The sequence below is a fragment of the Vombatus ursinus genome, unplaced genomic scaffold (assembly GCF_900497805.2).
Source record: "Vombatus ursinus unplaced genomic scaffold, bare-nosed wombat genome assembly UNPS02014820.1, whole genome shotgun sequence".
Classification (NCBI taxonomy): Eukaryota; Metazoa; Chordata; class Mammalia; order Diprotodontia; family Vombatidae; genus Vombatus; species Vombatus ursinus.
This window is the reverse complement of record NW_020954598.1, coordinates 23524378-23550664: the sequence shown is the minus strand read 5'-3', so window position 1 is coordinate 23550664 and position 26287 is coordinate 23524378. Positions and strand designations below refer to the sequence as shown.

At 35.4% G+C, this 26287-nt stretch overlaps 1 protein-coding gene and 1 long non-coding RNA gene across 3 annotated transcripts in view; both read left to right on the top strand.

Annotated features, from left to right (window-relative positions):
* RBM6 (RNA binding motif protein 6) overlaps positions 1 to 26287 on the top strand; it is a 101668-nt gene that overhangs the window by 13630 nt on the left and 61751 nt on the right. For both annotated transcript variants that reach the window (XM_027837229.1, XM_027837230.1), the window contains exon 5: positions 6753 to 6822. In XM_027837229.1, the coding sequence (XP_027693030.1) occupies positions 6753 to 6822 (70 nt within the window). The remainder of the gene's footprint in view (positions 1 to 6752; positions 6823 to 26287) is intronic.
* On the top strand, positions 16762 to 21321 carry LOC114024226. Its single transcript, XR_003566881.1, has 2 exons — positions 16762 to 18095; positions 19938 to 21321. It is a non-coding gene; the product is annotated as an uncharacterized LOC114024226 (long non-coding RNA).

The window sequence follows — 26287 nt, the reverse complement described above, 5'->3', positions numbered from 1 at the left end:
AGAGGGGTGGGCTTTGAATCTAGACCCTCGGACTCTAAAATTAATGTTCTTTCCACTTGGAAATGGGAAATGGGAGGCAGTTAGCCATTTCTGTTTGTCTCATTATGTGCCATGTGTTTAAGTATATATTTATATCCATATCTATATCTGTATTCAACATTCACATTGAAAAAATAACTGTAAAATGTTGGTATTGTCTGTAGAGTATTACGATATATGGTATCAAAACAGGTTGTGGTGTGACATGACAGTTTTATTTATTAATATTTTTTATGGATATCTTTTGTTCTTATGTTACTGAGATTTTTCTGCTTTTTTCCCCCTTCCCCTGTCCTAGCCAATCATTCCTTGTATAAGAGACTTTAAAAAAAAAGAAAGAAAAAGAGGAGGAAGAGAAAAGATTCATCAAAACCCATCAATCCATTGGAAAAAATCTGACATTATATGCAGTGTTTCACACCTGGGGCCATTCCCCTCCTTTGTGCAGAGGAGTAGGAAGAATTGTCTTCTGATAGCTCTTCTTTGGAGCCAAACTTTTTTTTTTATAATTTTGCAACATTCATTTTATTTTGTTTCATGGTGGTTCTTTCCATTTGTGCTATTGTAGTCATCGTGTAGATTGTTTTCCGTTCTCTGTTTACTTTGCATCAATTCATATAAGTCTTTTTGTGCTTTGTATTTTCATCATGTTCATCATCATTTCATCGTCATGATCATTACTTCTTATAGTATAGTAATAGTCCTTTATGTTGGTGTAACACTACCCATTCCCAAATCAATAGACATCTGCTTTGCTTTTGGTTTTTTGGTACTACCATAAAAAATGCTGCTATAAATATTTGTCATATATGGAGTTCTTCTTTTTGTAAGTGACCTCCTTTGAGTATATACTCAAGGAGTACATGTGTATACACACACACACACACATATACACATGCAAGCACACGCAAGCGCACATACACACAAGTATATGCTCCTTTGAGTATATACTTAGCAGTGGAATCCCTGGGTCATTGGATATGGAAATTTTAGTATTCATTTTGCTTAATTCCAAATTCCTTTCTGGAGTCGTTGTACTACTTTATAGCTCTACCCAAAGCAACTTGTTGTGCCTGTATTTCACAACCCATCCAACACTGACTTTTCTCATCTTTTCCAGTTTTCTTGGTGTGAGATGAAGCCTTTTAAAGGTTTTTTTTTTTAATTTGCATTTTTTATTAGTGAGTTGGTTTATAACTTTAGTTATATGAACTTAGTTCTTTTTTAAGTAGTATTTTATTTTTTCTGATTACATGTAAAGACAAATTTTAACATTGATTTAAAAATTTGAGTTTCAAATTTTCTTCCTCCCTCCTTTACCTCTGCCCCTGCTAAGTTGGGCGGTTTGATATAGGTCATATATGTGCAATCATGTAAAACATATTTCAAGTGTTTGATCTGAGGCCGGATTTGAACTTGGGTCCTCCTGACTTTGGGGCCGGTGCTCTATCCACTGTGCCACCTAGCTGCCCCTACTTGTCATATCTTACAGCACAATAGTGTTCTATTACGTTCTCATACCCCAACTTGTTCAACCATTCTCCAGTTGATGGGCATTCTCTCAATTTCCAATTCTTTGCCACCGCAAAAGAGCTGCTATAAATATTTTTGTACATATAGGTCCTTCTCTTTCTCTCTCTCTTAGTCATGTTGTGAAAGAAGAAACAGACCAAAAGAAAAAAAAACACAAAAAAAAAGTGAAAATAATATACTTTAATCTGTGTTCAGATTTTATCAGTTCTTTGGGTGGGAATAACATTTTTCCTTATGAGTCCTTTGGAATTGTCTTGGATCATTGTATTGCTGGGAGTAGCTAAGTCATTTATAGGTGATCATCATACAGTATTGCTGTTACTGTGTACAATGTTCTCTGGTTCTGCTCACTTCACTTTGCATCAATTCATGCAAGTCTTTCCAGGTTTTTCTAAAATCTGTCTGCTTGTCATTTCTTTTTTTTTATTATTATTTTCATTCATTCATTCATTTATTTATTTATTTTTTGGGCAGTTGGGGTTAAATGACTTGCCCAGGGTCACACAGCTAGTAAGTGTCAAGTGTTTGATCTGAGGCCGGATTTGAACTTGGGTCCTCCTGCCTTTGGGGCCGGTGCTCTATCCACTGTGCCACCTAGCTGCCCCTACTTGTCATATCTTACAGCACAATAGTGTTCTATTACGTTCTCATACCCCAACTTGTTCAACCATTCTCCAGTTGATGGGCATTCCCTCAATTTCCAATTCTTTGCCACCGCAAAAGAACTGCTATAAATATTTTTGTACATATAGGTCCTTCTCTTTCTCTCTCTTTTTTTAATCTCTTTGAGATATAGACCTAGTAGTGATATTGCTGGATCAAAGGGTATGCACAGTTTGATTGCCCTTTGAGCATAGTTCCAAATTGCTCTCTGGAATGGTTACATCAGCTGAACTTTTAGTTTGTAACTTTTGACCTTTGTGACATGACTTTTAATTAAAGAAGAGAAATTATTTCCTTTAGCTTTCCCTTTCTTCCTGCTTTTCTTAGTGTAGTAGATATATTTGATGACTTCCAGCAAGAAAGATAATTTTTTGTGCTTCTATGCTCCATTTTTTTTAACTGGCTTGCTCTGTGCCCTTGGTTATAATTTTCGTGAAGATGGTGCCTCTGCTGTTATAGAGGGATGCAGATATCGAAATCCAGATATCTCACAACCATTAAATGCTTGTGGAGATAGTAGGCAAGATTGCATATTCATAGGCTACTTTATATATTGTGTGTAGTGTGGGGATGATTAGTTGACTTCTGTTGAATTCTTTCTTAGTGTTCCCTTGTGATAAGAGTTGGAGCTCTTATCTTCAGTAGGCAAAGATAAGATTCTTATTGTTGAGAGCGGGGCTGAGGAAACTTTGGCAGGTTGCCATAAAATTCTGGTAAAATATGCTTAAGAAATTTTAATTTTTTAGTACTTAAATTTTTTTGTTCTAAACTTCAACACCAAGTAAGACACAATTCCATACATGAAGCAGTATAGAAAAAAGGATTGCTTATGCAGCTATGGATCTGAGTTACATACAGCTTGCTTCTCCATTTATCCAACAAATTCAACATGTTATCAAAGCTGTCCTGTCCTGCCTTTCCTGCTGACCTTCCTTTTATTTTCTCTACACTTTTTAAATGCTTCAGTGACTTTTCCCCCCTTTAATTTTGGTAACCTTATAGCAAGGTCTTCTCTCCCTCCCCTTCTAACTGAAAGAAATGAAAGCAAAACTCTTGTATTAAATATGCATCAGCAGTCAAAACAAATCCCTACATTGACCATGTTGGAAAATAAGTCTCATTCTGTACCTTGAGTTCATCACCTCACTGTCAGGTGGGTAGCATGTTTCATCTCTAGTCGTCTTGAATGGTAGTTGGTCATTGCATTGATCAGAATTCTTAACTCTTTCTTCATTGTGTTTCTTTACAATGTTGTTATATAAATTGTTCTCTAGTTTCTGTTCACTTCACTCGGTATCAATTCACACAGATCTTTCCAGGTTCTTTGAAACACCATCCCTTTTGTCATTTCTTAGGGTTCATAGTATTTCATAACATCATTATACCATAATATGTTTAGTTTTCCCCCAGTTGATGGGCACTCCCTTGGTCTCCAGTTCTTTGCCATTATAAAAATTGCCACTATACATTGCTTTTGTGCAAAAGGTCATTTATCTCTTTCTTTGATCTCTTGTGGGTATAGACGTAATAGTGGTATTGCTGAGTCAAAGAGTGTGCACAATTTAATAACTTTTTGGGTATAGTTTCAAATTGCTTTGAGTATGACTAGAACAATTTACAATTCCACCAAAATGTATTCTTGTGCCTGTTTTACCTTAGCATCTCCATGTGTCATTTTCCACTTTTGCCAGTCTAGTGGGTGTGAAGTAAAACTTCAGAACAACTTCAGAGTTGTTTTAATTTCTTTTTCTCTATTTGTGATTTGGAGCATTTTTTCATTTGTGTGTTGATAGCTTGGATTTCTTCCTTTGAGAACTGTCTATTTATACCATTTATCTTTTGGGGGAGAAAATTATAAATGGTGTTAAACATCAAGTATATTTTAAAAATAGTTTCAAAAGAGGCAGTGTTTTTTTTTTTTTTAATTCATAAGAAAGCAGTATTTGCTTTTAGTTTTGGAAGGTAGAAAAGAAGAGGGAAAATGTTATGTCTTATACATGAAAACTGTTTAGATATAATTTTTTAAAACATTCTTTTAAATAATTTATCTACTAGTTACTCTAATAAATTTACCTTTCTGTGTTTTTCTAGACTCTTTTTGTATTTCAGATTTTCTATTCAGTTTTAATTTTTTCATCAGAAATGCTTGAAAGATTTCTGTTCTATTAAAGGTTAATTTTTTCCTTGTTGGATTATATTCAGCTTTCCCAAGTTACTCTTAATTGTAAGCTTGTCTCTGCCTTTTGGAACATTATATTCCAAGATGTCCTCTTGTTTATAGTAGAAGCTGTCAGATCATATATATGATCCTGACTGGTACTTCTTGGTACTTGAACGGCTTCTTTCTTGTTGTTTGCAGTAAATTTTTTGGGGGGAGGGGCATATGAGAGTTTTGGATTTGACTGTGACATTTCTGGGACTTTTCCCTGGGGTTTCTTTCAGGAGATGATTGGTGTATCCCTTCTGCTTTCACTTTGCTCTCTTGTTCCAATATATCTGGGCTGTTTGGTTTTATGATTTCTTGAAACATGGTGTTCAGTTTTAAAAAAAATTTTAGTTTTTAATTGTGGTTTTCATGGAGCTCAATGTTTTAAAAATTATCTACTTGACATGTTTTCCAGGCCAGTTGTTTTTCATGTCAGATATCTTATATTTTCTTCTTTTTTTTTTTTTTTTCAGTCTTTTGATTTTGTTTCTTCTTGTGTCAGAGTGTCATTGATTTATTTGGCCTATTTTAGTTTTTAGCAATTCCATTTCTAGGGTAAGGTTTACCATATCCTCCTTTAAACTATTTATTCTTCCAATTCTTTCTTCCAGAACTTTTCATTTCATTTTTTATCTCTTGCTTCATTTCTTCTGGGTATTCATATAAACTTTATAGAAAATGCATTTTTTTCTTTGTGCTTCTGCTTGTAGTCATGAAATTTTTCTCCTTTTTGGGCATTTTTAGATTTGCAATAACTTTTGATGCTGTTCAGTGTTTTCTTTAATTTTTTCATCTCTCAAGCTTTAGTTTCTTAGTTGGGGATTTGTGCCAGGGCACCTCTTTCCCCCCATGCTATGTTTTTGAGTGAAGTATTTGACTTTACTTAGTCCTCCCCCTAGGCCTCCTGAGAGTTCCTGTGCTGATCTCCAGCTTCTGGGGTTAGTCCTCTCTTTAGATCTTTGTGTTTCACAGTGTTGGAGCTTCAGAGACCTCTCTGGATTCTCAGGATAGAGTGTTAAGGACCTCATAGTTCTTTGACCTGGGTCTTTCTCTGAGCACTGTTCACTTTCAATATCTGATACTGTCATGGTCCCTACCCTGCTGCTTTCTGAACTGTCCTGGGTCTTTCTCAGAGGAGCCCTCTGCTTTTGCTTCCTCCAGACATAGAGTCAGGCAGGCTGTATACATGTTTCATTGGCCTATCTGTGGTCATATTCATAGGCTACTCTACATTTGTGTCAGTTGGACCCTTTTTCTATTACCTATGGGCTGACTTGCACTTCTGGGGTGGAAGAAGACCCTTTCTGTAGTTTTTCTTGATTAGAATTTAGTTGGGTATAAACTTTAGGGTTTTGCTATGGTAAATGTGTAGGAACTAGATGGTCTGCCATCTTGGCCAGAAGTCGGGAGGTTCATTTTCTCAACTCTTCTACACACCCAGGTTTAGTCATTATAATTAAACAAGTCAGTTTTGTTTTATTGTTTTTATTTGCATTGTTGTGGTCCATGTTTTTATTTTATTGCTGGTTTTGTTTAATTCACTCTTGGTGTAAATCTTCCTATTCCTCTGAATTCTTCTTATTCATTGTTTTTTATGGTGCAGTAATATTGCATTATATTTCTATACCATAAATTGTATAGCATTCCTCAGCTGATTGGGCATCTATTTTGTTTCCACATCTGTGCTATCACAAAAAGTCCTGCTATGAATATTTTGGTTTATTTGGTACCTTTCTGTCTTTGGTCCATTTGGGTATATATTTGCCTGGCAGGAATGTCTCAGGGTTAAAAAGGGTATGGACATTTTAATCACTTTCTTAGTATAATTCTTAATTGTTTTCAAGAATGGCAGAACTAATTCATAGCCTCACAAAGAGTATATTATTGTATCTGTCTTCTGCTGTGCCCAGTAATTATTATTTCCATCTTTTGTCACTTTTGCTAATTTTCTGGGTGCAAGGTGAAATGTGAAGAGTTGTTTTGATTTTCACAGCCTTCCTAGTCTAGTGAGGGGAGGGCTGGTCTTGGAACCTGAAGGACCTACCTCAGACACTGTCTGTCTCTATGAGGTGGAACAGATCATGTAACTCCTCTGAACCTCAATTCTCATACCAAATGAGGGAACTGGACTCCAAGGTCCTGTCCATCTCTAAAGATTCTAGGACTCTGTTGTCAGTGATTTAGAAAAATCTTACATGTAGTTGTTAATAGTTCGCAGTTCTTCTTTTCAGAACTTTGTTCATATCCTTTGAGCATTTGTTGGATAAATCATCATCATGATTTTATTCATACCCATGATTTCTTTTTGCAGATTCTTAATGCTTTTCGGACTTCTGATGGGATTCCTGTGAAAGACTTGCAGCTAAAAGATTATAGCTCAGGTGAGGGTTTTTTCTACGTGCACTTGTGCTTCGGCATATGAAAATCCTTGACTATACTGCTACTCAGTATCCTAACTTATTAATCCCTTTCAAGAAATCACAAATACTATGGCCAGGAACCTCTGTTGGTTCGTATGGTGTATTCCCTCAAATATCAGTCTGGTTTAGTTGTAGTTGGGCTTCTTTACTCCCAAAAGAACTGTCCATCCTTGAATTATTTATGCATCATCCATGTCTGATGAGATTCTGTGAAAGTAAAATATAAATTTAGTATTGCAAATATTTTTCTCTGACAACATTTAATGTAGTCTAAGTTGTTATCTAAACCTTAGGATGTGATATTATAACTTTGGAGTAGGTTTGACTTTTTAAAAAAGTGTGTGTAGGAATCACATAGTTCATTAAACTTATAAACACCTAATTATTTTTATTAGTCAATTTTAAAGTATAATATACTTATTCCCTGTTTCTCAAAAGATTATAGAGTAATTTGCCATATAAAAATTTCCATTAAACTACATCAGGGTGAGGTTCTAGCTTTCCAGAGAGATTTTTAAAAACTAGTGGTTCATTTTATAAATTGTAGACCTTTGTACTATCCCACATCTCTGTAATCACTTTATATACATATATATATATACACACACACACACACACACACACATATATATACACACACACACATATATATATACACACACACACATATATATACACATATAACTTACTGACTTTTATATATGAATATAGATATATATTTATATATAAACCTTTTCTTTTCTTTCAAGATGTCAGATGGCTATAAATTGAACTTAAAGTATATCTTGATAATCTTTAGTGTATCAAAAATGGTTAAAATTAGATAACACCTTTTTTTAGAAAGAAGATATAAAAATGTCAGATGCCAAGTGGGCTTCGTTAAACAGACCTTAATTTAATCAATCTACACTTCTGTTGACTTGATGACTAATATTATAGGACTCTATAGTAGACAGGTTTTTTTTTTTAAACCTGACTTTACAGGTGTCTTGGTAATCACTTGGCAGACCTTGGAATTTGCATAACTGTTAAAAATAAAGCATTAATTCAATTTACATAACCCACAGCTTATAATTTAGGAATTTTCACCATATATTGGGAACATTTGATATTGTAACCTAACATTATTAGACATTGTGAATATCTAGGCAGAGAGTGAAAGGAAGCTAGTTTTGGCACATGTTGTCTGGTGTCTGGTGATCCCTATGCATGGGAGAAATTTGAAAAAGGATCTGTGTTTAAAAGGCAGAGTAAAAATGGGGAAAATGCTACAGAAAGGCACTGTTAGTACTAAAACACCCAACATATCCTTGTCCTGACCACCAGTTTTTTTTCTTGTAAAATGTTTTCAGTTCAGTTTATTAGATTTTATATTTAGCAACTTAAATTTAATTTTGTTATATAAATCAATGGGAAAAATGGATTTGGTTTACAGAAACTCACCTTGCAGCTTGATTTTCTGGAATATATCTACTCTTTACCCAAGGAATACCTGTATCTGTAGGTGAAGTTGTATTAGATGGAAGAAATTACATTGGGGTTGTAAAGATGTTGAATGATTTTATGCATCTAGTTTGGATTTCAGACAGGTTGCCAGCAAAGAAATATTTCTCTGATTAAGTTTGGAAATCTTAGAATTTACTCTGAATGAAAAAAAATTGTCCCTTCTACCTTCCATTGAATGTTGAAAAGACTTTTACACTGAAGTTATCTCCCCCCAAAACTGTAGTTTCTCATGTATAAGAACTTTCCATGCTTTAAAAATTCTTGATCTTTGGGATAACTAAGGAAATACATTTTCCATTATTTTTATAAAAACAACACAACTGCATGGGCATTTCTTGAGCAGCTGTGTCTTGGTTTTAAATGTATACTTTGACTCTTAAAGTATAGACCTAACAGAAGAGACTCAGGAGTGTTTGTTCTGGCAGACATAACAATTAGTTAAATTTGTACTTCATTCCCCGTGCTTTGTTCTCTATCACCTTGACTTTAGTTTTGTTACTTTCAGTGTTGAAAGTTCAAGATATAGTGTTGATTTTTTTTAACTTTACATATTCATCTCATTCTCTCTTGAGTTAGCAGTGTTTGTGAGGAAAATCATTATATTGTCAGGAGTGGTTGGTTGTTGGTACTAACAAACTAAATCTTAAAAATGAATGCCAAGCCTCAGAAAGTTGAGTCTTATCCAGAGTCATTGCAAAGACTGGCTAGCTCCTCTCTGTCTTGAACTAGACAAGTGTTCTGAGAAATTTATTGTTTAAAATTTATGATTGTAAGATTATGCTTGCATCTGTTTTTCTTTGGGAAAATAACAGTGTCCACAATGAAAACATCTTTCAGTTTTCTTCAGGCACAGAAGCTTAGATGGCAAAAAAGAGACCAACTGTCACTAACTCAGAATTGATGTTTCCTAAGAGAGGGTTAAAATTATTGCTTGATTGAAGCAATGGGAATGAAAGTCCATAAGCTGTAAAAGTGAGATTTTTGCTTACTATAGGTTCACGCAGTAAAGCAGGAGATTCTTAACATGAAGTCCATGAACTTGACTTTTAAATATTTTGTTAACTATTTCAATATAATTAGTTTCTTATTTAAAAAAACATTCTGAGAAGGGATCCATAGGTTTTATCAGAATGCTTAAGGAGTCCTTGCGCAAAATGGTTACAAGCCTGCTCCTGAAATAATTAAGGATATCTAGTCATGAAATTAATGAAGCTCATTAAATAGAGGAAGTTAGAATAGGAAAAAATAGGGCATTACTTACCCCTCACTTTGGCCATCGGAGAGGTGGCATCTTTTCTGTTCTGTTTGTGAAAGGAGACTCCAGACCAGCTTATAGAAATATTCGTTTTGCTAGGGTAAGGTAGTAGTCCCTTCCCCTTCTTAGTTCTTAACCTATATATTCACTATTTGGCATTAATTTGGTTTCTCAAGTAGGCTACTAGAAAGAGGTTTTCCATTTGTAAATCAGATTTGGTTGCTTTCTGAGATGTATTGGAATGAACTTTTCCCAGGGTTTGACCACTTCTGGTTAAGCTGATCTGAGGTTTCAGACCTTTTGAGAAGTAGGAGACTGGATCCTGAAGTGCAGAGATGTGGCATTAGTTTAAGTCTTTTCTTATCATTCCCTCAGTTTCCCTTCTCTTCCCTCTGCCCAGTATTACAATGATTAGTTCCAAATTACAGTAATAATTTCTGTATTAACTTCATTTTTATCACACAATTGTGTAAATGTATTCTTTGTATATTTGATTGTTACCTTTTGTATTTGTGTGGCACCTGCTTTCAAGGGATAATAACTTTTACAAAGCTTTTTCCCCTTTGACTTTTTAGCCACTATTGGAATGGCAAAGAGTGTAGAAAAAAGGAAACACATAGCTACTCACTCAGTGTTAACTACCTCCTTCACAAAAATTTGAAAAACAGAACAATCCCAAATGTGTTGAGTGATATTCTTGTGTTTACTACTGATAAAAAGCTAGTGGAAGTTTACTCTCTTTATAGTCATGTTACTTTAATCTCAGTACACTTGAGTACAGTTAGCATATTGAATAAAAATATCTGTGAATTAGAAAGGTTTAAATAATATTTTCTTCGAGTCATTGAAGTTCCTTTAATGAAACTACTTTGAAAAAGGGGGACTTTCGGAGAATTTTATTGTATTTAATTAAAGTAATCATAGTACTGTTTTTTGTGCTGTTTATAGAGATACATAATAGGTATTTCTTAAAAGTTAGAAAATTATTCCAGACCTTGCTTTGTGAGTTGTTAGCAAATGGCAAGGTGGAAAACATAATTTCTGAGTTTTTTCTCGGCTTTCATAGCTTAGGATCGTGAAGGATATTATTAAAATAGTAGCAGCTTGACAGCTCAGTGATTCTTTGTTAAACTTCCCATTCACACTGGATTCCCATTCTGGTCCACGCTAGAGGAATGATCAGTATTTCCATCATGACCCTGTTTGGTTGTGGGCAAACTATCTCCTTGCCTAATCCCCAAACCTGTTCCTGTTTTTTTCCTATACTATACCATATCTTACGTTCTTATCTCCCTTACCAGATTGTAGGTTCTTTGAAGGCTCGGATCATGTATTATATTTCATTATATGTTGCCCAAATATTAAGCACAAAGTAGGTACTCAGTAATGTTTTGAATGAATTATGCCTTGTTTTGTTAGGCCCTTTGTTAAAAGTAATGCTGCCATATATTGATTTTCTGCTCTATTTGGTGTAAATCATTTGAGTCCTGTGTATTTAATGTTGCCACTGACTCACTGGCGATACATCCCTTACTTATGCAGCAAAGTTCTCAGGGCTGCCACAGAAAAGAAAGTATGATTAGAAGTAGACTATCCTCGTTCTGGTCACTAACATGGTGAAAACTAGCATTTAGATTGAATGGAGAATACTGTAGTGGAAAGAACAGGGGACTTGGAGTGAGAAGATTGTTCTTTCCACATAAGAGGAAAGACAAGTAATACAGCATGTACTCTTCATTTTTAGGGAGACCTGAGTATATGTCCTGTGGTAGTCCTTTTAGGTTGATCTTAGAAAAATCAAGTTTTGTTTGTTAAACTCTAAATTTATTGTACTATTCTTTGGTTGCTTGACATTTTTAAACACTTGAGTCAGTAGATGGCAACTAGTTGTTAGGCAAAAAAATTTGCCATAGCTAATTGGCTATAGTAACCATCCAAAAACATGCTTCAGACACTTACTTGGTCTAAGTAATGCATAAAAATGCGGTTGTTTTTGTATTTTGATTTGCTTCTTTTGGTATAGTTCCTGGGTGGGATAAAGTTGGAACAGCCTTGATGTCTCAACTTCTGCTTGCTTAAGGGAAACATGATAAAAATGTCTCCAGATAAAAATGAGACAGGCGATAAGGGACATTAAGATTGAATTAATTTCTTTTTTTTGTTTGTTTTTTTCTTTTTTCTTTAGGCAGTTGGGGTTAAGTGACTTGCCCAGGGTCACACAGCTAGTAAGTGTCAAGTGTTTGGTCTGAGATCAGATTTGAACTCAGGTCCTCCTGACTTCAGGGCTGGTGCTCTATCCACTGCGCCACCTAGCTGCCCCTGAATTAATTTCTTGTACTTTGAAAAAGTATATTTGGTTATCTCATGAAATATATGCAACTTCTTGTTTAAATTTAAATGAAGAGAATCCTAAATAATTTTTTATTTGGGAGCTGAAGTTTCTTAAGCAGAATACTTCTTCATCAGTATTCTGGAAGTAAAAGAATTCTAGTCTCAGTTAACTTATTTTCTGCCCATTTCTAATTCTAGAATTCAAGCTTTGATTTTTTTTTGTTCTATTTTGACAAAAAAAAAAATCTTTGTCTTTATGAGGATCATGTGGAACCTTATCTTCTCCTTAAATAGCTTGTTAGTTAGCTTTTTAGATTTCTTAGATGAGGCTAATACCTTTCTCATTCTGTGGGCTGACTTTTAATGAGATAGAGGCAAGCAAAGTACACTGAGTTGGCTCCCCATCTGTGGTGGTTGGTATTTTCATATTGCTACCAAAGCAGTACATATTCTTAATCCCTGTAAGCAAATCCTTCCTATGGTATTCATCATTATAGTGCAACCTGAGGGTTAGGTTTTTGGTGTTGTGTTCTGGCTTTAGATTCCCAGTGGTCTGATTCCCTTCCTGTATTCAGATTAGTCAAATTTGTTCCCTTGATTCTCTTTCCTTCATTCTTTTTTGAAAATGTTTCTGTAGTTGATATATCTCTGAAGAGATTCCTTGTGTTTTTAGTTATTTTACCATAAGACCCAGTTTTTCCTGGTTTACATCAGAGGAATGCATTTATTCACCTTATATTGCTGATTGGTTGACTTTGGTTATATCAGTTATTTTCTTGACATTTTTGAAACTTTTAAGGTTTTTCCAATAACATTTGTACATTATCTTCCTTCTGTAAGTGTAATCCTTCTCCTAGACTTATTTCTGTTGATGACACCACCATCTATCCAGTTTCTCGGGTTGGTTACGTCAGAGTAACCCTGACTTCTCTGTTACCTTTGTCATAGTCAACCACTTTTCAAACCTAGTTGATTCTAGTTCCACAACATCCTTCACATTTGTTCCCCTTTCTTCACTCATGTGGTCACCACTTTAGTTCAGGCCTTTATATTCTCCCCTAGAATATTGTAATTACTCTTCATTTATCTCCTAGCTTCTAGTTTCTGCTCTCTTTAATCCATTATCCATATGGCTGCCAAAGCATATTACGAAATTTTTTTCAATTAACAAAAATTCATTTTCTCTCCCTCCTACCTCTGTTTTTGTCTTTGAGGAAAAAGAAAAACAAAACCAATGTAACAAATATGCCTGATCAAGCAAAACACATTCTCACATAGCCCATGATCAAAAATAAGTTTCTTCTTTTGCATCATGAGTCCATCATCTCTCTGTCAGGAGGTGGGCAGCTGGTTGCATTATCAGTCCTCTGGAATTGTGATTGGTCATTGCATTAATCAGAATCCTTATGTTTTTCAATGTTGTTTATATAGTCTTAGATAAACTGTTCTGTGGTTTTGCCAAAATAATTTGACTGAAGTACAGGTCTGACCATGTCATTTCTCTACTTGAGAATTTCCAATGGTTCCCTGTTGCCCCTAGGATTAACATTTACCAACCTTAGTGATCTTGCTTCAGCCCACTTTTCTCATTTATCTCCCATTTCTCCCAATCGTATACTCTGCCTTCTAGTGAGCTGGCCTACTTGCAGGGTCCTGAATTCAGGCAGGCTGCCCCCCCCCCCTTTTTTTTTTTGCTTTTGCACAGGCTCTTCCTTGTGCTTAGAATGTACTTGTCTTCACTTCCACCTCAGCATCCTAAGCCTCCTTTCAAGATAAACTCAGATATTACCTTCTACAAGAAACTATTCTGTGATCCTACTAGTTTTTAGTAGCTTTGTACAGTTGTGTGCCCCCAGCAGAATACTTCTTTGTATCACTAACACTTTGCACTTGGTAGGTGCTTAATAGATGATGATTGATTTGCATATATCTTCTCTGTGTGTGTATGTGTGTGTGTATGTGTGTGTGTATATGGCAGAGAGAAATTACCAGTGTAATTCTGTTTTTCTGAAAATATAGAAATGTAACAGATCACAATCCATCTGTTTGCTGTTTGATTGGATTTGGCAGTTTATGCTCATTCCTTATTGTGTTACCTAATTGAAAAAGAACTGAAGGGGACCAGCTCTTTTTAGTCAGTCGTTGACCATCAGGGGTATGTTTGGGAGACAGCTACATCTTCAGAGTTCAGAATCTTGACATGCCTCCCTCATGTTCAGGCAGTGGGGTACAGACTGGGAAACCTGTTGCAAGTGACCTCAGGTAAGTTGATTTCTTATATCATGAGCCTTTTCCTCTAAAAGATAACATTTAATATCCAGCAAGGAATCACTGCCTAGGAAGAAAAAGAAGGCAAAAGATTTTGAAACTTGTTATGCCTGTGCTTTTCACATTTGCGCTGAATCCTTTTAATTACATATGATATAACTTGAGTTTTCTTTTGGAAGCTTAATGTTTGTGATTGATAGGGCACATTTCAGTTGTAAATAAAGTGTGGGTTACAGCACTGCTGTGTCAGATATTTCCCTTGAAGCTAGGGGTATGATTTATCTGATGATTTTAAAAACAAAGCGTGTTTACTGCTAATATTACCTGTGCTTCAACAATGTGTTTATTCATTTTGCTTATGTGAGGTGGACATGTAATTTGCCTCTTCCAAATATTTACATAGTGGTTATACAGATGCTTTCCTGGGAACTTAAAAATTACTTCAGACATCCATCTGTTCTACGACTGAGAATTTAGGTGAAATACTTAACGTGATCATTTCTTCAGGTCTCTGATTTTAATTTCCTAGTGTACAGACTTAGCTACCTCAATAACAAAAATAACACATTTATATATCATTTTTAGGTTCACAAAGCACTTTTTTCAATATCTTTGTGAGAATAGGTCTTGTAGACATTATCTCTATTTTACAGATGAGGATATAGCCTCAGATCATACACAGTAAACTGAGATTTGAACTTGAGTCTTTTCAATTCAAAGACCAAAGCACTTTTCATTGTACTTTATTGTCTCTCAAGAGATTAAACAGATTGAAACTATAGATTAAGAAAAACTTTAGTTACATTTGTGATTACTAGAGCCACAGCAGGTTAAAGAAAACTAGAATTTGGGGAGGGTACTCTCACTTTTTTTAAAAATTGACATTGTGGTGAAGGAGATCCATGCTGTACCACAATAGAAATGGGCCTTGGACTTTGGGTGATGATTCTTATGTTCCCCACGATTCTTCTCAATGAAATGCCAAGGTAGCAAAGTTAAATTGATCTGAGAGTGAAATTCTTTAGTTGTAGTGGTGTGAATTATTTCTGATAATGTAACATCATAGGCTGTAAGAATTGGAAGGGATCTTAGAGGTCATCTAGTTCAACTCACTTATTTTATGAATGGAAAAACTGAGTCCAGAAAAGAAGGGTGTTTAGTGACAACCACAGGCAGCCCTACTATGTCTGTTCTTGCCGGGGTACAATGTAGCCTCCCTAAAATTTTTATAAAATAAGTGGAATTATTTTCGTATCCCTTGTACATTTTTCTTGTTATACTGCTTTATTTCTTTTTTAAAAATTTAATTAATGCCTTTTGTTGTTACATCATATTATTTCCAGATATTTCCTTCCCTTTCCCAACTTAGCAAGCCATCCCTTGTAAAAAAAAAAAAAATTTAAAGAAATAGGGAAAAAAGCAGTTTAGCAAAACCAAGCTATATATCAACTATGTCTAATGGTATATATTACATTGCCTTTTATGGCAGGGAATTTTTTTTTTTTTTACACCATGAACCTGCTGTGTAGGTTGGAAAATAGACCTTGTTGTTTATCTCTTCAAACAGTCTTAAAACAGGGAATAGAGGGAATCAGATAGTCATCTTTATCTTTGCAATTTCTCTGGAATTTTTATGTTGTTAGATACCAGTTATTATTGGTGCTATGAATCATAGATATAAATTTGTTGAAATGCTTGAATGTGCAATAGGATATATTTAAAATTCCTTGCTTGGGAAGTATACATATACACAACACACTTAGAAGAATTGATATATTTATGCTAGCTACTTATACAACATTGCTTATAATAGGCAAGCTGGCCATAGTAAGAGACCCAGGATGTAAGAAAGATGATGCAAATTTAGCTGAAAATTATAATTTTGAGTTTAAAAATACATTATGATAAGAGCTCCAAATGTTCTAGTTAAAGAAGTCTGGTTTCTAAAACTATGAAAGTAGTAATTTTGATATACACAAATAAGAGTTACTTATAGGTAAATCATTAGGGACCACAAATTTAGATCCTTTAGATTTTTGGTCCATATTATCTTTGTTATGAAATTCTTTTTCCTAGCTTGAAAATGATGTTCAGTAACCTCAGAAGTAGCAGAGACCCTGTCTTACTGGTAGAAAGTAGCTGTTATACAAGTTAAGAAGCCCAGAACCACACTCCAGTCTAAATTTGCAGTTTTGTTATGTACTCATTTGGAAAGGAATTCAATGAACGATGATAAAGTTAAGGTTGCTTTAGACACTAAATGATGATATCTTAAGTTTCTCTCATGCTTTTCTTTTTTTTAAATTTTTTATTAATTTATTTTGATTTATCAATAATCACTTCCATATGCTTTTGAGTTTAAAATTTTTCTCCCCCTTCCTCCCCACCACCCTCCCCAAGACGGCGCGCAATCTGATATAGGCTATACATTTACATTCATTTTAAACATATTTTCCCATTAGTGATGTTGTAAGTAGAAATTAAAACCAATAGGAGGAACCATCAGAAAGAGGAAACAAAACTCAACAGTAGAGAAAAAAAAATAACAATTTGGCTTCCATAGTTCTTTCTTTGGATGTGGATAGCATTTTACATCATGTCTCTCATGCTTTTCTCCAGACAACTCAGAATTGGTCACAAACATTATCTCATTCAAGACATTTTTATGAGCTAAATGTTACTGGAGATCCCAAATTTCACAAGTTTCTTTAAATTTGTGAATGCAAACAGTATCATTGTAGCTTTTTTGGTGATGATTTGAAACAAAGTGAGCATATAAACGTTCTGAGTTGTATAAGAGTTGTTTCCTTTGTTTAAAGAGGTCAAAGTGAAGATATTGAGGACTTCTGGATTGCTTTTGCTAATAAGACATGTGAAACTGAAATGTCCATATGCATGCCCCACAGAATAATTTTAGTCTTATTTCGTGAATTAGTTTTACCAAATTTTAGGGCTACTAAGATGGGTCCATGGAAAATTCCTGTGGGTAGGAAAAGTAACTTAAATCTTTTCCTTTTGATGATGATGAAGTGTTCTACCTGACCTCAGGTAATACTGGTGAACAACATATTAAATCTGGTCAGACTTTTAGGCTATCTGCCCATTGGGCCTAGGAATGAAAACCCTCCCTAGGACTTTGAACATTCACATGTAATAGGCAGCATGGTTGTTTTATTCAGTCAACTAGACTACATTAAACGTAATGTGAAGTCAGATGACTTAGGCCTCACTTTTTTGGATGCCAGATTTCCTGCTGATCCAACTTTCATGCTTCCAAGTAGCTTGGCTAAATTTATTTTGATCATACACTAATGTGTACCTGAAAAATACATAGCAGTCCATTCCTTTAGTTCTGTCAGAATTATTTACCTTTTTATCTAGTGGTAGATATGTTGTGAACCTGGAGAACTGATGTGAGATATTAAGAAAACTGGGATGGTTTATGCTGTGGATAGGAACATAATTGGAGAATACATTGATCTTTATGGAAAACTAAATGCAAATTTCTTACTCTTGATATTTGCAAATTCACATAGGTAAACATTTTCAGAGTTATATAGGAGAACCAAGTATAGCCTAATTGGAAAAAAAATCATGTTTACTTGCTGCTTCTTTGAAACTGGAGAAAGCTATTTTCAACCCAGAGTCATGCTGGGTTTCATACTTACGGTGGGGTAAGCTATTCAGAAATGAGCTCCGAGGAGAGGTGGCTGGTAGAGGTTGTGGCAGCTTAAACCGCAGGTATATTTGGGAAGCCACGAGGCGCTCTTCCATGGCTGGGCGACCCTCGCGGAGGCAGAGGATGGATGCTGTGGCTGAGTGGAGAGCGGCGCGCCCAGAGAGGAATCCCATGAAGCGGAGCTGGAGGGACCAGGTGAGCCTGGGCTGGAGACAGTGGTAGCAAAAGGAGAGCTTTGGTTTTCTGCAAACTCCCTTTAAGCACACATGGGATCATTGGATTTTTTTTGTTTTTGTTTTTGTTATTATTTTTCAAGTGTTTCACTATAGGAAGACTGAATGGAGGGGGAGCTATTGAGAACATAGTTGGGGTACTGACCCTCCTTGCAAATGGGCGCTGTAATTCGAGAGATGAGTTTTGTGTAAATACTAGGAAGAGAAGAAAGCTTGATGAAGGGTAGGCTTTGAAGAAAAACCTCTCACTTAGCTTATGTCAAGTTTAGACTGACAGTCATGACATTTTTAGAGCTTCTTTAGAACAGATTGGCTGTTTGTTAGAATGTAAAGAAAAAGACAAACGGGCATTTGATAGTATTCATTTGAGATTACTTCAGACTTAAAGCCATAGTGGGACATGAGGGTTTAGTGCACCTGGTGCACTAAAGGATCAGGTCTTGTTAGATAGTGAGGAAAGGGTAGAATAGTAGAGAGTACTTGCCTACATGGGTCAGTTGTTTGCCAATAAGGCTAGGTTTTGTTGCTAAGTTTTTTTAAAAAAGGGCCAAAATAATTTCTTTAGAAGCCTGAAATTCAGGATTTTGGTTTTAACATTTTTCGAACAGTGTGCGTTCATTTGGGTAATAAACCTTACATAGGGTGAACCCTACTTCTTTTATCTTGGGAGCTGATAGGTTCTTTAATTTGCTAAATCCCTTCCTGTTGATTTAAAACATCTTTGTTGCCTTGGAGGTCACCTTACATTTTTGTATATCAGTCAGCAAGGATTATGGTGGTGGTGGTAGTAGTAGTAACATCATTGACTAATCTTGGATACCCCCAGCATGCTTGATCTGGGTTTGAGCTCCCCAGGCTTTGAAAGTAGAATCCCATTTTGACGCTAAACATTAGCTACAAAATATATTGTTTCAGGGCCCTAAGGACCTATGTAATAATTTGAACAAAGTAACAATGTCTATCACAGCATCAGGAATTTTTTTTATTTTTGGTTTCAGGAGAACTGCCATCTTGGTAAGTTCTGATTAGTAGGTTACTCAAGGATTTTGTTCAAGGAGAGTGACCTTAGTAGCATTCCTACCACATATCAGAGCAGTAGGTAGGCTAGATATTTTAGGGAATACAACATAGTAAATGTTAACATCACCAATTATATTCTTTAAGGCTGAGGTAAAAAAATAAAATTAATATACCCCTCTATAAAGGGAAATTCATTTAAAAAATACTGTATTTGTTGGAATATAGGTCACACTGTTTTTCATCTTAAAATGAGTAGAGTCTAAAATCAGTATTATTTTTCAGTGTTTACCTATATATTTTTTCCCTTCCAAAGCTAGTGAAGTGATTTACATTCTGACCAAAGTTAGTAGTAAATCAGAGGTGGCAGGGATGTTTAATTTTGTGCGGGAGGATGAGAGGGCCCATGCATTTCATTTGAGTACATTTGGGTGTGTATGGGGTTTTAGAAAAGGGGCTATCTTCTCTTTCCCCTTTTTAACCTCTATTCACCATCACATCCCTAAAGGCAATAGAAGATGTTGTACTTGCTCTGAAGAGCTTTCTAATATGTTTAGAAACTTTCATGTTTCTCTACTTTATTTGCCCATTAGGGGTTTGAATTCATGATGCCTGTAGATGCTGTTTCTGTCATCTCTTGGCTGCTCCCAGAGTCCTCTGATATTTTGGGAGTTAATGTTTTTGCATGACCTTACAAAAGGTCATCTTTTAAGCTCTTTTGAGTGGGTGGTGGGAATTTTTGATGGATACCAGCATATTAAATTAATTTTTTTGTTTTTTATTTCAGGAGAGATTCAATACCTACAGGTTCATCCCCCTGAAGTTTGGGTATGTGGCCACACCGTAGTTTTGCCTGAGAAAAGAGTATGGTGCCGGCCATATGGAACACAATTAGGGATAGCCTCCAGCAGAGCTCGGGTCTCCTGGCTTGGTACAAGAGAGATGCTATGGGACCAGTTATTGCCCCTCATCCAGTCAGTGGTATGGCAGGGCATTTTGCCGAATGTGATAATAATTCACTTAGGGGAAAATGACTTAGTCCAGCAGACTAAGCTAGGCCTAATAATCACCATGAAAAATGATTTGATAACATTATGCAAAACCTTTCCTAAAGCAAAGATTATATGGTCAACTTTACTCCCCAGGAGAATATGGCCAGGGGCCCAGAAACCTGGGGCAGTTGATAAAGCCAGGAAAGCACTGATTAAAGAACTTTCTAAGTTTTGTAGCCTGTCTGGAATTTCGGTGTTGAGACATGATCAGATTGTGTATTCTTCCCCAGAGCTATTTAGCCAAGATGGAGTTCATCTATCTGCAATTGGGGAAGGCATTTTTAATGCCAATCTGCGGGAAGCAATTGAAGCTTGCTTATAACCCACTTCTGCTGCTTTGTTGAGTTCCTCTCCCTTCTTTAGGTGGAATTAATCTTTGCTTTGTAGCTTTATCTCTAGTTCTTTCCCATCCCTCCTGCTGGACAAGTCATTTGCTTTTGGACAAGGCTTTAATAAGACTGTAGTGGAGATTCTAATGCCTCTTTGGGATTAGAGGGACTCATTTTGTGCTGTATTCCTTTGTGTGGGGTGGATATTGAGAAGGTAGGGCTTCCATTATTAAACCTGTATCTTGGCTCCAGATTTTGGGACCATTTGCTTAGCTGCTTTAATCTAAGAGGAGGAATAATATTTATGTACGTTTTCAAAGGAGACCAGGAAGAGACCATTCCTAAAAGATGTTTACAGGGTTTTGTGGGGTTTGTTGTTGTTGTTGTAGTTGTTATTATCACAGGCTCTTTCCTGCCTTCTGCAACTGTACCCAAGAGCTGTGCTCACTCTTTTCCCCAGCATTTTCCCACCCCCTCACATTCAGAATATAAAACAAAGTATTTGTATTTCTTTTGTATGTAATTGACTTTTCTAAATGACTGAATGTAAGGCTCTTAATAAATCACTTCCTGTAAAGATGTATTACTTAGCCTTTCTATTCATAAAGGGCTATGGATATTCACTCTCTGTCAGTAGGAGTGTAAATGACGTTGTGATCTGCACCAATGCCTTTGTGGTAGAGTCATTTTATTGATAGTTCTTAGGCTTAATTCAGTCCAGATGTTATGTAGATATAATGTTATTGTAGTATTTTGTCTTTAATAAAGTTGCAACTTGGAATCTTGTAAACTTGTGATTTATTCTTTTGTGTCCTTATTTTTGGTGTAATAAACAACACCTCCAGTCTTAACAGGAACTTAGGTTCTGTTATTTTCATAAGAAATGAATGATTTAGATATTTGCTAATGATTTCATGAAAGTCTCTTTGCTATAGGCAAATGTTTTGTGGAATTCATTAGTGGGAAGTGACATTGAATGATCTCTCTCATACACACAAAAAAAATTAATACTTATCTTCCCTGTTTTTACCTTTTGAATTCCCTTTTAAATTTTAAAGCCCAGCTCAAAATGGTATCTTCTCCAGGAAGTCTTGCCTGGTCCCTGTCTCTTCCCACCCCTTCCAAGGCCCCTCAGGACTTTAGTAACAATTTGTTTTGTAGTTCTTTAATATACTTAGTGTGTAATGTTTATTAATTACCTGAGCTTTTGTCTTATCTCTTCCCCCCCCGTTAGATTTTGAGCTACATCAAAAGTTATTCTTATCTAAGTTATCTCCCTCAGTGTGCAGCACAAAATAGATGTTTAATAAATTTTATTGAATAAACAAATTACCTTTGTATGACTAAAAACATAAATAGACTACCACGGAAACATAATTTTAAAGTAACTGTAGATAGCAAAATACACAGCCAATGGTAATCCTTAAATTACCAGCCAACAACAGGAATGAACTTTTCAAAGATACAAACAATGTTAAAAGCCTAAACAAGTCTGGCCTGAAAGGCAGTAGCCTTCTGGAAGAAGAAAGATTAACAAATAGTTATTTCACATGCAAATACATGAGCCTGAGTGACGTAGAAACTGAAAGAATAAGTTTGCTACTGGAAGGCATAATAAAGGAATAAAGAATAATGCAGTCACCTCTTAGGGTCATATGAAAGAATGCTCATTTGTCTAACTCTCTAGGCATGCTTAAAAGAATGAAATAATTCCAGTCTCGAAAATATAGGTAGCAAGAGGATTGTCCGACTCCGCTTAAAGGTCTACTTTTTTAATTAAGACCAGAACAATGATTTAGGACATTTAGTTCCTATCTCTCTCTCTCTTAGGCAAGTTTCTCCTCTATATGTGGTAGTACTGTCTTTAATCCAGGGGTGGAGAACCTGCAGCCTTGAGATCACATGTGGCCCTCTAGGTCCTCAAGTGCAGCCCTTTGATTGAATCCAAATTTCACAGAACAAATCCCCTTAATAAAAGGATTTATTCTGTAAAACTTAGACTCGGTCAAAAGACTGAACCTAAGGACCTAGAAGGCCACATGTGGCATTGAGGCCGCAGGTTCACCACCCCTGGAGGTATGGTTGTCTTCATAGAATATTAAAATAATTAATGAAACAACTTTGGAATATTTTGGATTCCTCGGAAAGAAATTGTTCTTTAAACAAAAAGTATTGAGCAATTTAAACTCCTTTTGAAACTGACTCAGTGTGTTAACAGCCAGATATGAGAAGTAGCCTAGTATCTCTCCATTTGGAGAACTTAAAAGTTCTTTACTGTCCATTATTGGTTTCTCCTGAGATTGTCCTTCCCCCCCTGCTTATAGTATGATGCCTGACACTGTTTTCACACTGGGGAGCATACATTCTGGAAAACAAAGAAAAGATTGGTTGATTTTTTTTTCACCAATATATTTTGTAGTTTCATAAAATGGTGAGAAAGCAAATGATACCTCTGTTAGTACTCTGTGTAATTTTAGTGCCTATGATGAATTTGAGTCTAGCAAAAATCAGTGATAGGTTTAATATTAGTGCTAAAGATATGTCTAGGGGTATTAGTAGAAGGTTTAATAATTCCCCTTCCAGTTCTAAGGTTTTATAAATCTGACTTGGACTGAAGGCTAGTGATGAATTATGGGATTGTACTTCTAAACCACAAAAAATGGCTTATTGAGAGACGGAGGTAGTATACTTTTAATGTATCAAATGGCCAAGAATTGGTGATTGGGATGAAGAAATATTATTAATATGGTTCATAAGCTTGGGTTTAGATTTTCATGGTAATATAGCAGTTGAAATTTGAATTAAAAAATTTTTTTTTTGTGCTTCTAAGTCTGGAGTAGATCTTCTAATGCAATCCCTATATCTAGTTGAGACCTCACTCTAGCTTGCTCCCATGCAGCAGTGTGTTGCTTGGTTGTAAATATGTTCTGTTACCTTGTTTGTTTTAGTTGTTTTGTGTGGAAAATGGTAGACAATTTCCAAAGTTTATGTATTCATACAAAACTAACAAACATTCTGGTCATTAAGGGAAATTGTAAAGGAAAATGTATACTGGATTAATTAATGCAGTTTCTGAAAATGATCCCAGTAAAAAGTGATATCTGGTATATAGATTTTTATTTTTCTGATCTTGTTAAGAATCTTGTGTTGAAGGACTGTTGTTGGCATTTCAAGTTGTTACCTATATTCTGTTAAAAGAAGTAAAGTGCTGATTTACTAACATGTCTGTATATGTGTGTATCTATCTAGTTATATATTTCCATATATATATATATATTTATTAGGAGGATATGCTGATTGCATCCCATCCCAGAACATTGTAGGGTCTCTTCATTGATATCCATAAAAGTCAGGAAGTTGGTTTAGTAATCCCTATAGGAAAACTAAATGGGTGAAAAATGCCTACTATCAAGGCACACAGTTGGATGTCCAGTTCATTGAATATGTATTATTGTACAGTTAGTGTAGAGGAATGATGAATTGTGCCCAGAATTGGAGTAATAGAGTAGGCTAGATTTCATCTGGTAAATTGCAGTGTTTTTTTTTTAAACAATCTTGAGATGTTCACTTATACACATGCCATCTTTTAAAACACAGATTTATCTCCACTGAAACTGTATAATTCTGTATCTTGTGAATACCATTTTCCTCAAGGAATCAAAGTTGTGGGTGAGCCAAAAGGCAGGGAAAAGATGGGCATAAATAGACTTTAGCATGTGTCACTGATGGCCTAAATAGTATAAGGAAAAACAGCTTCAGAAAAGGAGGTGGGTTGGTTACGTAGTGAGAACAGGGAATGAGAGTTGGCCAAATAAACTGTTTCATTGGTACCCATAAAAAGTAACAAAACCTTTGGGAAGGTCTCTGGTACATTGAGTGGCTCACCTGAGGAAGAACTATGGAAGAATATGAGTAAGAATTGCATGGGATTAGAAAGCATGTGTGGGTTATAATCTGTACCAATGGAAGGAGTAACCTGAACGAAAAGATTACAGGGTCTCCCAAAGTGTTGAAGTGCCTCTTTTTAAAATACCCGTTTCTCATTTTTTCTACTGCTGAGCCATTGAAATTTCATATTTGGCTCATTGGAACAGCAAATGTTATATTTAGAATTACAGACAGACATTTCCTCTGCGCATTGATGCTGTTGCCCCTACTGGGCTTTTTGATTGGAAGGTTAAGCAGGGATAGATTTGTTATCTTGTATGTGATAAACTTCATGGGTTATTTGATGGCAAATTTACTATAACTCATTGCAGGATGTATGTGAGAGGAGAAACAGCAATATACTAAAAACGAGTAAATGAAGTGATAATTTAGCATGTGTTAGAAGGAAGAATTGACAAAGATATGAGTCAGTGTTGGACAATGATTTTGCCTAGTGAGCCAGATTGGAGGTAAACAGACCAGTGTTATGATGTTAGTGCTATCATTTTGGCACAAATGGCAAAGGACTATTTTGTCCATCCTGAACTAAATTAACCTTGATTGTATGCTCTTAGTGGCTAAGGATACTGTGATGCCAAATGTCATGGACCAAATGCAGTAATTGCTTTTCATCTTATTTGTGCTAGTTTCTTACTGACTTAATGGAAGACAGCAACCTCAGTTCCATTGCCTCTGTGAACTTTTCTTTTTCCCTACTCCCAGCTGGAAGTGATTCCACCCTCTTCTGAGCTGAAAATGAAAAAGAGAAAGTATTTTTTTTTTGTATTTTGTAATTTGTATTAACTCATTTGGCACTGATTACATTCTATTTTATATCATAGTTATTTGAGTACTTGTCATCTCTCCTACTAGATTGAGCTTCTTCAGAACAGGGATAGGATTTTATTCATCTTTATGTCTTTCAGAGAGTCCAGCCCATTGTTTTACATATAGATTGTACGATAAATATTGAATACTATTGACAGTAATCATATGAATGCCAACTTTGGTAAAGCAGACCTACTGACAAGTTGAAATGATCCCAGGGGATGGTCTTTGTGTAGAAGTACGTAATGTTTTGCACTTCATTTCATAACCAGTTTGTGCTATTGAAGAAGTAGATACATAGCACCATGTGCAATTTTCAAACATAGTAATAAGTAGCCTGTTAATGCTTTTGCATCAGTTTTTATTTTAAGTCAGTAAACCTTTTATATAGTTGACAGGAAATAGAATTGAAAGTGCTTGTAAAATGTCACAGATTTGCTTTAAGGGTGTTGTCAGAGTGCTGGATTTCATGTTTGTTATTGAAATTGGAAAATCTCCCATTCTGCAGGTGAGTATTGCATTGAAGGCTATAATAGCTGCAACCAGTAAAATTATTTAGCAAATCAGAAGGAATTGCTAACGTTCCTAAGTTTGTTGTGGCATCCTTGATCCCCTTGGTGGGAATTCTGGTGGTCTGGTGAATTCTGGTTTGGTTATGTCTAAAATCCCTGACTTAAAGGGAGTACTTTACTTTTTTTTAACTCCTAAAATTTATGAGTAAACATTTCTGTAGTTGAGAAGTAACAGTCACTGTTGAGAATAAGCAAAATGAAAGTTAAATAGTTGAGAGTCCTTTGAGTCAATTAATAGTTGTTTTATTTTAAAAAATACTCATAGCACTTTAGAGTATTTTAGCACCTGAAAAACCCTTTTGTTTATTCTGCCTGAAAAAGTAGTTATGTGGTTAGAAAAAGGAGTCTGCTCTTCTTTTCTTATGTGATACAGAAGCCCTTAAAATCCAAACCATAGATGATTAATATAATGCTTTTTTAATGGAATTG